This window comes from Boleophthalmus pectinirostris, unplaced genomic scaffold (assembly GCF_026225935.1).
Source record: "Boleophthalmus pectinirostris isolate CB_2022bp ecotype Guang Dong unplaced genomic scaffold, ASM2622593v1 HiC_scaffold_12, whole genome shotgun sequence".
Taxonomy (NCBI): domain Eukaryota; kingdom Metazoa; phylum Chordata; class Actinopteri; order Gobiiformes; family Gobiidae; genus Boleophthalmus; species Boleophthalmus pectinirostris.
The window spans coordinates 26,562,673-26,580,742 of NW_026571018.1; the positions used below are offsets into that span (position 1 = coordinate 26,562,673).

Below are 18,070 nucleotides of genomic sequence, written 5' to 3' on the forward strand. Positions count from 1 at the left end.
CCAAGTTTGGGGTTTTGTGCAATGAATGAACTGTGTTTAGTCAGAGGCACGCACATCCAATACTGTGGAGCCTGCATGCTGGGCCCAGAGTAAAGTCAAATTGGAGAGAAAGAAAGAAGATCTGCACAGCAGTACTTTGGAGAGCTCACATTTTATTTTCTACACCACATGTGACGTGTCAGGTCCGGGCCCTTCCTCAGACTTCAGTGAGTGAACTCCAGTAGAGTAAAGGCGAATGACTTCATAAGTTTTATACCCCTGAATATTGCCTTTGAGCACAGCAACCCTGAGAATTGTATTTTTTATGTCATCATTAAAGGTGCATTGTGTAACTTTTCTGTTTGAGGGTCCATTAAACACTTTTCTCCAGTTATTGCTTTGTCTGGAATGTTTCACAGTACAGTATTAAACCTCTCCATCATGGAAACCAAATTAGACCAAGTTGCAGGTCAGCTCTGTGTAAAGGCGACCCCGCTCACAGTCAGAATGCCTGTTTTTCTAGGTATTTTTGAGCTACAAAACCACCTGTAACTGACTAAACGTAAGATAAAGCTTTAATGTCATGCAGTGGAACATTCCAAATAGAGCAATGACATATTTATAGAAACAACCAAGTGATGGGCCCCCAAACAAAAGATTAGATAGTGCACTTTAAATTGCAAATTAGTAGAAGTTAGGTTTGTGTCTTTGATTTGATGTTTTCATAATGAGATAATGAAAACTTGAGGCATGAAGTTCAAACCAAACGCAAGGCCTAATTTTACTGTACTGAATTATGTTAGTGTTACTACTTATCATACACTTACCTTCTGTTTTCACGGCTATTACTGAAGAGTTTGATCATATCAGACAGGAACAGTCTACGGACTTCCATCAGCTCTGCACTGGGAGTAGAGTTCTTTAGCAGAGTCGCCACTACCTTCAAAATCACTGTAAAACAAGAAGGTAAGGACAGGAACACATTACATAAACAAATTTGAAAGTGCAATTGAATTACAGAAAAGGACAAAGGTGTGATAGAGATCAAGAGAGGGAGTTAGCAGCTGTGTCACCTTGAGAAAATGGGCTTAGTGGTTTTATTTACTTGAATTAAATCTACAGTGCAGTATTGACAGAGGAAAGTGAGAGCGCAGCACATTTGAGGGCTACAGTCTGTGCACTCACTTGGATTTTGGATCTTGACAGTGGAGTCGGGCTCCGGGTGCGGTTTGTGGACGACCTGTGTGCAAACCTGCTCCGTCAGAATCTGAGGAGAAAAAAAAATCAACGTTTTTAATTAACATTTAACATTTTAATAGGATCCCATTCTCCAAAACACCATTCAGTAACCATCACGTCAACATTGCCCCTGGTCTATTTATACTTTTACCAACCCAATTGCTAGGTTTCAGATGACATCACACCATTCTGTAGGCCAATATTAATTAATACAGATAAGGGGACAGCTAAAATGAATATTGTTAATATGCAAGATTATTCTGTAATACAGTGAGTTCTTGGGTTTAGTGAATAATTGAAAATACCAGGTTTACCATTTGTGAATTTAACCTTTGGAAATGTGTTGGCAAAGTACAAAGTAATTTATAGGAAAATCTCTCTCTCTGAAACCCACCAATAATAGATACATGTATTACACCCGCAGTATGATGCTACTGCAGAGTATCAATACATGCAGTAGTTACTTTTAAGGTGTTTCTATTGGCTTCTATTAACCCACTGTTACTGTTTAGAGACTGGGCATTTGAAATAAATAGCTGATCTTGTACTGCAGTTTTATGCCCATACAAAATGTGTATAAACTTAATGCTAAAACTGCCATGCACCTTCTTATTTACTTGTGTTCACACAGTTCTCTCATTATGCAGGTGTATCCACCAAATAGTAACAAAAGTTGCCATCTAACTGGTTTTAAATTGTCAAAGCCTCCTGGATGATTGATGAAAACTTATTTAACACTAAAACTTGCTTCAGGCTAATTACTTTTTAAAACTTGACAACAATTGCGAAAAACAAGACAAAATATTTATAGTATAAGAATAATAAACCCTATATTGCATTAGAATTATGTTAGTTGTTATGTGCTGTTAAAGAGTTATGCTTTCAATTAGAATCCCTATGTCCATATGCAGCTTACAGATAAGACTATTTTCCTCACACAAAAAAACAATACATAGCCTCTAATTAAGCCTATTTAAAAAGCTTGACGGCCACTTTAATTATGTCATCTCAAACGGACAGCACGGCGTCACCATGGAAACCTGACTGGGTGCCAGGCGTACCTCGTAGAGGGTGTTGTAGGTGGTGATGGACACAGTGTTGGTATGCATCATGAGCCTCTCCCCCAGCAGAGTGAACAGGCTGTGGGTGTGCATGATCTCCACCTTCCTCCTGTAAAATCACACACACAAAAACGCACAAATATGAGCATCGTCATTACTGAAAGACATATTTGTTGTCAAAAGAGGCAGTGAAAGATACCAGTACAATTCCTGGTTTATAATACGACAATAGGAGTCCGTGAACAGTGCATCATTTCTGATACCTTTGGGGAGCTAATCAATATCTAGAAGTTTAAAGCAAAATTATACAATTTTAAAAATTCAATAAAAGACAATATGAAAATTATAAGATGTAAATTAAGATGGTATTTGTTCCTATAAATGTATATACTATACAGTTTAAGAGCAAGCATCCTGAAAATCACATTTATATGTTGTGGTTGGTCCAAAAGCTTACATAACTGCTCCATTTGTGGTGTCTAACAAATACTCACGATGTGGTATCTAATAGGTCCCATTAAACAATTAGGGACTCTTTGTACAAAAAAATACGACTTTTGGTATGTCTAGCAAACAGAGTTTCTGGGTTTATTTATTTTAATTACTAATGGCACAATTATTGCATGCTGCGTCAAACTGTAGTTGTTTTTACTTTTTATAATAAAAGTAATAAATAAATCATTTTTAAAAATCTTAAGTAAGGACAGAAAATCTTTAAAATAATAATCAGAATCATACAAATAACAGCAAATTTGACATCAGCCATGGGCGACATCACAGCTGGAACTTGCCTTAGAAGTGAGATTTTAATTACTTTTTCAATCAGTCTACGAAGTTGCTTATTTAAATCTCTAATTGTAAAGTAATTGAATCTCATGTTAAGATTCTGTTGTGTTGACATTTGATAACCATTAGCATTTCATGAAGGAACTTATACCAGTTTGCATGGCTTAATTAGATGAAAAACTGATTTTAATTAACAAATCCAACTAACTTAATCTGCGTTTAGTTTGCAAATTTTATTCTTGCATGATGCCATATTGACATACTTCACATCAGTTCAAATAACCTACGTATTATTCACTATACAGACAAAGATGTGGTAGTTTAAAAGTGCACTGATTAACAATTCTAGTGGAGGGTCCACCAACTGCTTGTCTCCATGGAAATGTCATTGCTTTGCCTAGAATGTTCCACAGTCACTCCTATTCACAGAAAGAATGACTGTATTTTTGAGCAATAGAAACACCCATAATGAATAAACCCTAGATATACATGTTTAAAGTCATACCATGGAACATTCCAGGTAAAGCAATAATATCTGCATGGAGAAAAGCAGGTAGCAGATCTTTAACTGGGTAGTCTACTTAGGCTAGGTCATGATTTCAACTTGATCATAATATTTTTGCATTTAGTAATATTATATTGCTTTAAGATGAAATTAAAGCAATCTGTTCATTTTGAGATGTGTAACTGGTTATAAAATTTGTAAAAAAATCCACTTATCTCTATGGTAATTGTCTAACAGTGAATACATGTGGGATTGCATATGGTGCCTGTTCATCTTTAACTCTCTTAAATGTACAGATAGTTGCTGAAATACTATTTTACTTTGTCAGTATTGATACTTTGACCTTACTCTGTCTTTATGTACCAAATCCCATATTTATATTTACACTGTCTTGTTACAAAGCAGACATGCAAACTTAAAGAGGCAGCTCTCCGGGACAATGGCGGGCAGCAGATGTTCACTAAGTGGGGGGACTGAATTTGCGAGGGCTCAGGTGCGCTGCTCTAAACCGCTCCCATGCCGTGCAGCTGAGAGGTTCTTGCCACAAGGGATAATACCCAAATCCCCATAACCTTCCCTGTTGTTCATCAAGACTAGCTCCTCCCTGTCAGTTTGATTATCCCGCCCGGATGCCATCATGAAGGCATTACCTCTGCAAACACAAAAACAAACTACTCTACGGAGGCACACGGAAAAGACTGTTGTAGTAATTAGTTTTACTGCGATGCTCTCCGCTCAGGAATTAAAGGCTGCTAATAGGAATGACCTTGGACTAGAAATTGCCTACGTTCTTGCTGAGTGTTTTCCACGCAAATGTCAATTACACTGAATCAACTATTGAAAAACAAATACATGAAAGCATACATTTATTAGCTAGAGATATACTGCAATAATAATGATGCTTATGGTTTGTAAGTGGTAGAAATAATAACAAATAAAATCAGTTGTAAGAATTTGTAACTATTTTAGGTCAAAGCATTAACTCTGCAAACAAGAATGTACGGGGTTCTTGTATTAACTTAGCAGTTCATATTTGCAATCTTCAATCAAATGTTACGCTTCAAGATGAACTCTATGAACTGAAACCTGACTGGAAACATAAACTGCAAATCTAATCAAAATCAAAATACTTGTCTGAAATGTTGCATACTATATTTTTTCCTCAAAATCCTACAGCCCTAATAAGCTGTAAATCAATTGGTTGTTTTAAAAGCGTGTATTTCTGTATCTAAAGTCTACTCAACCAAACCACGAAATCTGCATTTTGACTGGCTGCTCTACTCAATTAAACGCTATAGGTTGATTCTTTGCTCTGTGCACTGTACATATGAATCTACCACATAATGAATGAATATAACATGAATAAATAAAGAGCGGAGGAAAGGCCTAAATCAGTTTTTTTGCATAATGGGAATTAGAACACTGTGGTGTGGGCTGTACCAGGTGAGCTACTGAAGCGTCCCATCTGTCAAGAGTATTTTAATTAAAATCTTAATGTTATGCATAGTATTAGAGCCTGTGACAGGGGACTGTATAGATTAAAGGTAATGTTATGTTAAATCACTTGGGATTAGGATTTTCTGAATAGAATGACAATGAACACCCAAAGGCAAGGGGAAGAGAATATTCAAGTTCAGTACATTTTGATAACTGTTTTAGCAACTATAACAAAAAGAAAGGGAGGATTTAGCAGTTATTCTTTGTTGGATTGGATAAAAAAATATATATATATAAAAGTACTGACTTGTGTCCCAGATGCTTGAGGAAGTATCCCAGGACTTTGAGAGCTTGCACTCGGATGCTCTCACTCTTTGAGGCCAGAAGTTTGCAGATCACTCTAAAAAGGACAAAACACATCCATATTTATGTCATTTTCATTTTTCATTTTAGATAAAAAGAACAAAATGAAACTTCGTGTTATCCAGGAATTACACGGGATCCACAGTGAGATGCTCAAAGTCAAAGTGAAGCCTCAAAGTTAGAGCTAACAGGGTCTGTGCTGACTGCAGCGTTTTCTTCAAAGCCGCCCGCTCAGAGGACACAACGGGGAAATTATGTCGTTTTCTTGTTCTCTGGCAACACAACAGTCTCCATGGCAACATAAGACATATCTCTGTGTGGCGTTTGGTTTTTGGACAATACTTAAGCAGTGAGAAGCTTTCAGAGTAGAAAACGCAGCTTGAGTTTCTGTTTGTATGTAACAATATGCACACAGTGTTTAAAATGCCATTGAAAAAAAAAGGATAATTTCAAAACAGTGACAGAGTAAGTTCACTTCAGTAATTTGATAAGCAAAATCTATTTTCTGTGGAACATTTTGTGCAAGGTTTGTTTTGTTAATAGTAATGCATTAGTCTTATAGTGCCATTGCAGATGATGAAAGTGTCTGTACCATTTTATGCATTATTCATCAAATATTATGTTCATAAACATAAAAAGGTAGGTAAGTGCCTTGCCTAAGGTCACAACAATCTACAGCACTGAGCAGTTGTTGCCACTGGTTAACAAGCCAAATATAATAACATAATAGCATACACATTATACTATACTAGCCCATATTATAATTTATTTTAAATGTGTACTACCACTATGGCAATCTGTGGTAGAGGGTCTGCAACATTATTGTCCCCATGGAGAAATGCAAAACACACAAATTATGTTATCAGACCACATTACAGGTGAGTTCTGCGGAGAGGTGATCCCACTATAAATACATGTTTTTCAAGGTTTTTTTTTTTTTTTAATATTGAAAACTGTAATTGAACACATGCAAGATATACAAGTTTAATGCTATACTAAGGAACATTCCACGTAAAGCAATAACATCTCCATGGAGACAAGTCGCTGGCAGATACCCCCACCTGAAAAGTTACATAGTGCACCTTTAACAAACACATAGCACATATAAAGCTTTACCTTATTCCGTTCCTCTGGTCAAAAGCAGGGATCATGGAGGCCGGGTGTTCGGACATAAGAGCCACAAGCAGCTGGAGGACATCGTGGATATTCTCGTCCTAAAAACAGACACAGTTTTAAAGGTGGGTTCTGTACTAGAGGGTTCTGTATATGTGGGTTCTGTACTGGAGGGTTCTGTACTGGCCGGTTCTATACATGTGGGACACAGAAATGGAGGTCAAGAGCTATGTTTTGCTGGACATGTCGTGATTGCAGAGGAGCAGGTGGCATGGGCGCAGCCAGAATAGATATAATTGTTGGGAAGAGTACTGTTCAGTCCATTGTTCTGCTATTTTTCATGCTGTCACAGGATCCTGGCTGACTCACACTCGCCACCGCCGCGCTTGTTTAAGTGGACCATAACTCCAGCCCACAAATTATAATGTGCGTTTGGGCGGTCATGCGGTGGAAGATGGATAGACACACTTTCTCTTTTTGGTCATTCTAAAAAGATGTGGGCTGCCTTACCTCATGCATCGTCAACAGGTAGTTCAGGATGCTCTGCAGCTCATCCTCCTTTACTCCTCGGTCCTGGAAGTAAACAAAGAAGATTTTATAATCAGTCAGTATAGAAAAGACATACAAAATGCTTTTCCATCGCGCTCATTCCATTGTGACTTCAATTATACCACACAAACAACCTCTTATGACCTCTTAAATGTACAAATTATCTTGAGTAAAAATTTAAATATAGTTACAACTGTGAACTATTCTCTATTATTATATACTATGAGAAAGAACAAAGAAAGTAATTGAGTTTGTTTCTTTTGAATGCAGTAAATTATCTATATTGTGATAAAAATCCCTTTCTCCTAAGCCCCATTACCAGTACACAATGGACATATGATTTACGCAATATAATAATTGTACTTTTAACAATGAAATGTCCTCTGTTGTGTGCAAAAAATACGAAAATAAGAGGCAGAGAAGCCAAATAGTTTTGTACTGTTTACAAGATTGGAGCATATTATTAGATCTAATTAGCCTCAAATGACTTTGTTAATTGTGTCCTTGGATACAGCACCTTAACCCAGGCAGAGATACAGACACAAAGATAAGTAAATACATGTAAATGCATGACTAAATCAATAGGAGTTCACACCAACACAAGGGCTGCTGTGCTTAACTCGAGCCACTGATCTATAATTTGATTCTCCACACACATTTGAGATTAGACCGTTTGCTCCCCGCGGCGTGAAAAACTACAGGAGCAAAGTCATTCTCTGCTCTGTTTCCCAGCACACAAACTCAGAGCTGAAAAACACTTTAAAAACACTGTACCTTCAGAATGAGCTGCTTGAGGAAGAGCAGCATGAAGGCCCGCAGTGAGATGATCTCCTTTTGAGTCGGCCGCGGTCCATCTGAGCAAACACAAAACAATTACTTTGAAAGGTGCAAAACGCTTGAGTGTTTTTAAGAGGGATGTGGACAAAGAACAGTGTTTTATGGTCAAATATGCAAAAACAAAAAATACAAAACATCCTGAGAGGCCAAGGCATGGATACAGTGTTGTGAGATGGACTTTAATTAAAAACTGTATACAATTAAAAATGCAAAACTTCAAATATGATTCATTCAGTATTAACAACAGTGTTTCCCTTAGATCCTGATCAGACTATGGTGGCACAAAAGAATTCTACATTACTTAAGACCTTATTCTCAACCATATTCTCCATATTCTTTATATTCCTTATTCATGGAAAAAAGATATTCTTCTAAGGTAATGTTGAAGATAGCAATGTAAGAAATTAACCGGTCACTCAAACTGCATATGACAAAATCCTCTTACTTTTCTAATTGCACAGTTGCATAAATGGATCGAGGACTAGAACAGCGCTATCACAAGACCTGAAAATATCTTTGCCTACATTTGTAAATGAATTCCATAAGCCATAATTGACTATTTTTTCACTAGCTAACATATTTTTTACCCAGGCCCTCACTGAACAAATTACACAATATTTAGGCATTATAACCATCACCTGTATAAACAACACGATATCAGGTATTGTGTTTTGACTAAGCACATACACACAGAGTATGACACAACATTTTATCATAAATCACTGCCTGTATTAGTGCGAGTGCATGCTGGATATTTTATTGATGTACTAATTTAATCATTACTGTAAAGACATGGCAGTTTACCAAAATATGACGGACATTCTCAATTATCCAAACTGCCACTCTCATCCGACACATCTGCTTTAAAATGCGATTTATCAACCTGCCTCGTGGTCAAACTATAAACCATAAAAAGTGTAAAAAGGCAGTATCTCATCTGTGGCTTCTCTTCACTCAACTTTTGATACATGGACATATTCTTTTTGACACTTCTTGTAAACTAAGTCATCAAACTGAAGTTGTTTGCAGGTCCTTGAAGATCCACAGTGTAACTTTTTCTGATGGAGAGTCTGGCATTGGCTTCAGATGGCATTACTTTGAAATGTTACACAGTGTAGCATTAAACTAGATGAATAGATGACTTTATCGTCCCCAGAAGTAAATTTGTTTTCATAGATATCATGACAGTCCAATAGTCTTCACTGAGATAGATTTACTGAGATAGGTTTAATGCCATACTGTGGAACATTGCAGCCAAAGCCATGTAGACAAGTGGCGGACTATCCACCAGAAGTGTTATTTACGGTAAATAGTATACAGTTTACACAATAAACTAATTGGGAAAGGGATGAAATCTTTTTTGCCGTTAAAATATTTTTTTTACATGTGAATGCAAATTAAGTATTGTTTGAATTTCTAATCATCTTTTTAATTTTCTATTATAACAAATAATTATCTGATGCAGTGTAATATATTCTGTGTAAAAGCATCCCATTAAACAAGGACAGTGAATGTTCCATTAAAAGCTGAAAAATAATTTACTTTTAATTTAATTACGAAGCTTCAGAACTGAATCTACTCTAGGGCTGTAAAACATTAGCACATTTTTTTTCTTAGCAGTAAAAGCTTCTATTACTGGAGCTTGTTATTTGCTAATTTTTAAGTTTCTTCTAAAGTTGCACACATCAAACACAATTAAATACTTGCAGGAGCAGTAGTACTAGCTTGAGCAATACTAGCACATGACAGTAGTATCATTACAATAGAGGTAAGAGAATAGGCTGTTTACTAGTATACTGTATACATCTTAGCAGTTCCAGCATTAGGAGTATTTGTAGTAGTGGGAGTACTGGAGGTAATATCAGTAGTAATAGTGAGTACACAGGTGAAAACATTTTATATACTTGCAAATCAAATGATTACAAGTAAGAACTGGGATATCTATTTCATCCCTGAAGCTTGTTAGTTTCACAAGATCCAATAAATGTTAACAATGTCCAGCTTGCATTCTCTGCTCCTCCCTTTGCTGCGTCAGTGCGTTTCTATTGGCCCTATTTTATGCAAGCAACAAAGGAGAACTCACTCGATTGCAAACAGCTTTTATAGTACGCTAAATAAAACCATGTCCTCTGAGCTCTATCTGACCACGACTCACATATACTGCAGCACAGGGCAGAGCAGGCAGCTGGGATGGGAGATATGATGCCTTATGCCTTTTTATTACTGTCACGGAGGGCTGACCCAGGATCAGATTGGAGAGGGAGGGTTTATCTGAGCGGTTCGGGGCCAAAACATGAGACAGGGGGCCCCATGTGATGTGTCACCTGTCTGTCAGGTGCTACACAGCGATGGGACAGGGACTCACACACCATCCATCACACCTATTTAGGAGGCTGTCAAAGCAGAGAAGAGAAACATAGTGACATGTGGCTCCACTTTAAGCTGGAAATCACTTGTTGACAATTATTTTATATAAATTACCCCAATAAACAATAGACGTTTAGTTTTAATATATTAGGTTTTTTATTATAATAATTTTTATAAACTAACATCACTAATTTAAATATGGGATGCTACTATTGTTACTGCTTATAAAATACTAACGACTTGTACTCATGGGTTTCAGAATTATGAAAAATTACAGCCACCACCACCACTACCACTACCACTACTACAACCATCTAATACTACTAGAGCTGCATGATTGCAATTGCTTATAGATTTGCAATTTATGCTTTAAAAATACGATCCTGCTCAAAGTTCATATTTAAATGTGAAATCTGAAATTAACTCTGCAAACTCCTACAAGAATCACATTTTAGAACATGTTTTTATGCAGAATAAGACAGGATATTGTGTAAGACAGGCTATTATTATGTTGTGTAAGACAGAAAATTATACTTTAAAAATTATAGCTTCTGCGATTTGCTAATTGCATTCATTTAAATTGGGATTTCGATTGCAATGAATAGTGCAACCCTAACTACTACCACTCCTCCTAATCCAGCATTCATAAAGTAACTTAGACCTGCTTTATTTCCACACGCTGTCATAGGTCCTTAAACATTGCTGTTTGTAACACTTTTACACAGCTTAACGCCTGGTTAGAGCACGCTGGTGTACCAAGCTTCAGAAACCATTTCTGTTTGATTACGATGACTCATCTGCCCAAACTCCCAAATCCTCTTGAAGGAAAAAGGTACACAGCGCACAGGGCACACTCAAGCTGTTATTAAAAAAGATAACACATTTATTTTATCAAGCATTTTAAAAAGCAACAGAGAGCCAAACTGTGCAATAAAAATATGTCTACCGCTTTGATCCAGTCTCGTCAAATTAGACTGACTATACCTTCCTTTATCCCATAAGCTTATGTTAAATGGTCTTTCTATTACTATGCAAATTGAATCTATGCACACTTACAGCTGATTCAAACGCTTTAACTGGCAGCCATATAAACCCAGAAATAGCTTGGAGTGTTAAAGTCTATCAGTATGTGTCTCGGGCTAATTGCTGCTCCCGTCTTTAATGGGGCTAAATCCCAGCAGTGGAACACCAATATCACCAAACAGAAGAGAGGACGGGGGAAGCCTGCCACCCCAGAAAAGCAGTTGATTAGAAATTCCAAAAGCTCCACTCAGAGCTGTCAATCAAATCGCTCTATTGCCATGGTAACCGAGGATGCGGACTTCCTCGTTAGTGACGGGTCCGGGGAGCAGGATGATTAGGCCTCTTTCAACCTTTTTAGGCCCTTATTGGATGACTGGGGGCTGTGGTTTTGGTCTTTCTCAATTACTAAATATTCTCAGTCTGCTTTGGCACTGCATTATAAAACTGAGAATTTGAGAGTCTAGTACATTCATTTGTGCAAGATCCCAAGCACAGCAAAAAGAGCTTTAACAGTTTGTCTTCAACAACTTGTTCTTGATGCTTGGTTGGTTTGCATCATAAAGAGTTATCAAGCCAAAAAACTAAAGATTTATGTATTAAAACTACTACTATGTGAGGATAGCAATTACAGGTTTAGCTGTGATTTTGCATATCAAAAAATATTTGATGTCAGTGTCTACAAAACACACAACCACAATACAATACAACAACAACTACAACTACTACAACTACTACAACTACTACTACAATTACTACTACAACTACTACTACAAATACTACCACAACTACTACCACAACTACAACTACTACTAATCTCAGTACTAATACTACAGGTACAGCAAAGCTGAAAATATCAAATTTATTGTAGCCTCTCCTAAGAAAGCACTTGAAAAGTGCAGAGGAGAGTAACCTCAAATAGTCAATACATTATAGTAAGAGTACAAAGACAGAGAGAGGTCCTGTTTTATTTCCCCAATTGCAGTGTAAATTAGCAGCATAGCAGCATACATCTCCCCTGGAGAGCTTAATGTGATTTTGGCTGCTAGGTAACAAAGGCAAGACCTACAAAACACGGTGCACAATTTCACTGTTGAAGATAGAAGTGTGGACTGAAAAGAAATGGTGCTTATTCCACCTACATGTATATTCTCTAGTTTGGGTGTTCTAGTTTATGGGTGTGCAGATATAATAATGAAAAATATTAAGTGAATCATGTTCTGAAAGCCTTCGTTCTGCCCCACTTGTCTAATCTGCATTGTGTTTTAAAAGATGAAAAATATGAGGGAAACTGAAGACTGAAGTAAGTAAGTAATACCAAGAGTAACTTGCATCAGACATACTTAACAAGAAGATATATTATGATGTGTCAAAGGGAAAAATACCTACATGTACATTTTTGTATACTTAAAATGAACAAAAATACTCTATTCAAACTAACATGGAAATGAGACTGGATGACCTAATAAGAAAAACATGTAATAACACAAGGCTATTCAATTTAAGCTCAATCAAGCTGAAGTATATCCCAGGACTTTACGCATGACTTACAATGATCTATACCCAGTAATGGGAAACTATGAAATCCTACATAAAAACACATATGGATGAGCCTTGTGAAGGCTCATTAGTGAGTTGGTGTATTGCATACATCTGATTTATACTATAACTAAACTAACAGCATCTCCAAGGAAACTAAATATTCAAGCATGCCTCTCCACAGAGTCCTTACAGAGCTGAGAGGGCCTTGTACTATTACATTATCATGCATTAAACATCAAAGGTCATGGCTTGTGCCTCTCTATTCACTACAGACACTATAGACACAGATGTAGTGGATGCATGGATGTCTTGCTGTGTCTCTGGGGCGGTTTTTGGATGGTGTTGTGTAATTACAAGACCGTATGCGTGAGGAGCCGTACCCAGGCCTTTGGGGGAGATGCCACTGCACTCCAGCGGGTTGATGGCCCAGTAGTAGTATTTGAGAGTGTGCATGAGCTGCAGCACCGTGCCCACTCTGCGGATGGTCGTGTAGATGGTGGCGGTCCCAATGAACTCCGAGGATAAGTATGTGTAGAGGGACAGCTGAACCTGGGGGACAGAGGACAGTGGATTCAATACAAAGAGAGAAAAGAATATTTTTTTTCTGTGAGAAAGACATCATCACCAGCTCAATCAGACTTTTTTTCTTCTTTCTTTTTTTGAGATGTTTTAGGCGGCACAAACAAGTAGGCATTGTTGATGCAAAAAGTATAATAAGAAAGCACCTAGCACTTCCAGTGAGTGTATAATTTATTAAAATTGTGGTGACTGACAAGATAAGTAGAGAGTACATACAAGCTAAAAGTTTCTAGCTTCTTGGAAAGTGTTACACAAAGTCTCAAAATGGGATTACACTACAGCATTTCAGAGCTATATTTATTTTTATTTATAATTATTGTAAGAAGAAACATTGCAATTGAATTTAAAGTTATTCACATAATGATGAAACAAATGTAAACATTTTAATTCATTTTCAATTACACTGCATCCTACACCTGGAGTATAGACTGAATAATTTTTATTTTTATTTTTTTCTAAAATGGTCATGATTATTATTTTTTGTTCTTACTGTGACCAGAACTATCATGAGTATCAATTTTACCAAATAGTCTGATCCTTATCCTTTATAATTATATATTTTTTCACACTAGGGCTTCATCAAGAGAAGTGTTTACAGAATGCATTTGCGAAAGACAATAACTTTAATGCAGTCGTATGCCTTGTAGGGAGAATGGTAACAGTGTGCCAAAAGTACTGAACAAATATCCAGAGTAGAAATAGATTGTGCAGTACAGCTCAGACATATACCCGGTGGGAGCAGATAGTGGTATAGATTGTGGCAGTCTCAATAAACTGTGCCGATAAGTAGGTGTAGAGAGACAGCTGGAACGCTATTGACAGGAAGTACATTTACAAGACGACGACAGACTCTGAGAAACAAATCATCTGTGTGTTTATGACGTTTAAACAAAAGATACGTTTTATTGCCACAGGAGACGGAGAGAAAGCTTCCCTCACAGCACTAGTGCCAACTGTTTTGTATTGCGTTTGATGTTCCTACGCCTCGAGCAGCCAGCCCTCATCTGAGCAGCTCCTACACAGCGCTGACATTTTCAACGGGCCTTTCTACAACGTTCATTTGCTTTTTTCCCCCTACTTTTCTCTCCCCACTCTTCTGCGCATCTTCTTAACAATTCTCTCTTTTGCAGATACAAGATCGGACACACAAATCTCGAAGCTCGTTAACAGCGTCCGCAACACGAAGGACCGCTCTTAACGAGGTATTTCTGTTTAAGCCGATAAAATTAGTGAAGTGCTAAAGCCAGGGCACATCACACCTCATTTACTAAGGAGAGTTGAAAAGTCTTGTTTTTGGCTTTTTCATTTTGGCCATGGTTAATGATCTAACTCAAATTGAGCGGTGATTTACATACTGATTGGAAGAGTGAGAGGAATACTCAAAAAATTACATCAGGTGTTGCTGTGTTCCCTTTATAGACAGAAACTCTAACTAAGTAAACTAATATAGCAAAGATTTCTGAAAGAGTTTTACAAAATGAACAATAAACACTATTCCATTTAAATATTGCATGTTGATCCAAAGCAAATTTTATATTTTAATTGTCCGCTTCAAATGGAAACAATTACATAACATAAAAAAAATTTGAATTGTTGTTTAAAGTCAACTTTTTTTTTTAAATATCCAAATTAGATAAAGAATTTAGCTACATTAGACTATGGTTATAACAAAGACCATATTGCCTGTCCACTTAAAATACAGTGTAATAAACATGGACCTTCTTCTTCTGTGTTGATGTTAATGTTGTTTTGATACGCCTTGCCGAAGTGCATTTCTTTAATTAAGTGCTGGATATGGTGTAGGCTTTTCCACGCCAGCTCTGAAGGTGATAATATGTCCAGAGTAGACAATAATAACAGAGCACAGTGGTTCAGGGAAAGGGAGATTAAAGGATTAGGGCATTTTTATGAGTGTTGCTCAGTTTGTCCTCATTATTTCTATTGCCATGTGCTGTGAAAACGCATTGTGGTGGGCTTCATTGTAATTAACTGTACAAGAGGGGTCATCTAGGAGTTAGACCTAGTCCACAACAGATTTTGTTTAATCTAGGCCAGGGGTGTCCAAACTATGGTCTGCGTTTCAAATGTGGCCCTCAAACAAATTTTTATTGGCCCTCAGGTCTTCTGCTGAAATGGACCAATTGATCATAAGCAGGCATTTTTACAGCAAAAATTCTATCACCCAACCCTCAATAATAACATAGACCTCAAATTGATGTTTCAAGCCTAAATAAAGACATGGTGGCTCTGTCAAAGGTATCTTAAATGCAGCCATCTGAATGATCCACAGTATTGAGTCTTTTGCCCTCCACTTCAAATATGTTTCAAGATTTGGCCTTCAGTGAAAAAATGTTGGACACCTTTGATATAGGCTGTGTTTTTATAAATATCTAGCTTGATCATTTCAAACAATTTAGATAATATTACCTACATCACTGGTTTTAACTAGTCTGCTGGGGAACACTAGAGTACCTTGAGGGATTGCCAGATGTGCCTTGGAAAAAGTGTTCTATTTGAGTTGGGTATTCAGCCATTTGTTTAATGTAATCATTTGTGTCATTTGATAATGTTCTAGTGGGTGGTGTGCCAACGCAACTTTCTAAGAGCAAAAGCGTGCTGGGACTCATAAAAGGCTGAAAGACACTGACCTACATACCTGTTATTTCTTTCCATTTGTAACACCTCCTGTATATTAATGTCACTCTTTCTGACAATACGTAATTTTCTCGGGTTCTTTTATATTGTATTCTACCCTATTTTTTTAAAGGTGTGGTTTTTTTGGAGGTGGCATCAGTCACGTGCTTGTCTCCATGAAGATGGTATTAGTCTGGAATGTTCCACGTTATGGCATTAAATAAGCCAGGCCAAGATGAAGGCCAGATCTGTGGAGTGGTGACCCTCCCTCACAGTATGCATGTATTAAATGCATTTAAAATGCTTTTACTTCAGTAAAGGCAAGACAAGTTTAATGTCATACTGTACAATACATTCCAAAAAATGCAATCTAAAATCCAAAAATCTAGATGGAGGAAAACATAGTATTTTATTTTACCCCAAATTTAGCTGTAGTAGTGGTACAAGTAGTAAAAATAATATATTTCTTTTCAACCAATAAAAACTTCAGTATTGGATGTGCATAAGTTGTAGGTTGACTTTGTTTGCACTGCGTAATATGATTCTGAAGTAAGAAGTAGCACCCATTTAATCATGACTACAGCCACTTATTCCTCCTCCATCTTAAACATGCCACTGAGGCCGCTGCATCTCAGAGCCAATCATATCGCAAGGGCAGAGTTGAGGAGGCATGAGGGGTCAGGAAGCGCCAAAAATAATAGCAGTTCGTGTCTGACTGGCCCTGAGGGAACGCCACATTGAGTTCAGAGTGAGGAGGAGGAGCCTGCTCTTCCCTTCTGTCCCCCGGTCTATCCAAATGTCACAGTGCCTCAGTGTTTGTGTGTCCAGTTTGTCCTGTCCCCTCCAATATTAGATGTGCTCCTGTCCACCTACATTCCATTGTTGCTTTACTAAAAAGGGCAATGACCACAGACATGTCAACTCTCCCAGCTCTCTTCTTGATAGACTGTTTTTTAATCACTGGATGCTTGGGAGTTTTTTTGAATTAGGACATGAAAACAAATCAATACTGAAATTAATTGAGGTTACCTTGGGTTAACATGGTAGCGTAAAAACCCCTGAAATAAAAGTGCTGGGGTCAGTTTGATCCATGGACTGTTGCTTTTCGTCAAGCTATCGTCTGCAAGCTAAAAAAAATATGCTAAATACCTAAATATGAATAATGATCACCAAAGTGTTTTTGGACACTATCTGACAGTGGTAATGTGCAAAAAAAATCTGTAGATTACTTGACAATGAAAGATTGTTAAAGATTATTCATCGAATTGAGGGTCCACTACCTGCTTGTCTCCATAGAGATTTTTTTTTCAATTACAGGCGTTTTTACTGTGAAAACAAACCTTGAAAAAATACATTTGATTCTTCCTGTGAACATGGACTCCTCTCCAAAGAGCTGACCTGTCATTTGGCCAGGTAGCATTATCTGTTTGTCTCCATTGAGAAAAATGACAATGCTCCAAATAGGACTAAACCAGGGGTGTATGTGAACCTTAGTCTAGTCAAAAACATATCTGCTTGTTTAAATAAATTATGAAGGCTGGATCCAATGAACCTATTAATGTGACCAATGTGAACTATAATTAGCATTTAAAATCATAATAAAACATGAAACTGTTGCTAAAATCTCAGTATATTGTGTGGAACGCTAGGCTGCTGGACAGACCTTGGCGGGCGTGTGGATCCAGATGGCAGCGTTGAACAGGACGTGGTCACAGAGCTGCTTGAGGAGAGGCGCTCCGTGGGGCAAACCGTCCAGATATTTGGCAAAAGACAGAAACTGCTCCAGGACTGCTCTGGTGATGTGGACGCGGGACGACTGTGAGACAAGAAAATATTTTAGAAAAGAGCTGATGAAAGGCAATGGCTGCTAAATGGAGGGAAAACTAATTCACCTTTTGTATTTCAATATTGCTATCAACCAAAAACTAATGTGCTGTGACTCAGGCATTTTACAAGTGATAACAAACAAGAACAAAATGAATTATTCTTGGAAAATATTGAGTACATACACAAAAATTATGTATTTTTTTCAAATCTGAAGATTGTTACAGAGTTAATA

General features: G+C 37.3%; 1 protein-coding gene across 1 annotated transcript in view; it reads right to left on the minus strand.

Annotated features, from left to right (window-relative positions):
• nbeaa (neurobeachin a) overlaps positions 1–18,070 on the minus strand; it is a 131,587-nt gene that overhangs the window by 34,059 nt on the left and 79,458 nt on the right. Inside the window, 9 exon segments of the mRNA XM_055148797.1 lie at positions 807–930; positions 1,165–1,246; positions 2,280–2,388; positions 5,315–5,407; positions 6,487–6,584; positions 6,994–7,056; positions 7,807–7,886; positions 13,179–13,347; positions 17,675–17,827. Of these exon segments, the coding sequence (XP_055004772.1) occupies positions 807–930; positions 1,165–1,246; positions 2,280–2,388; positions 5,315–5,407; positions 6,487–6,584; positions 6,994–7,056; positions 7,807–7,886; positions 13,179–13,347; positions 17,675–17,827 (971 nt within the window).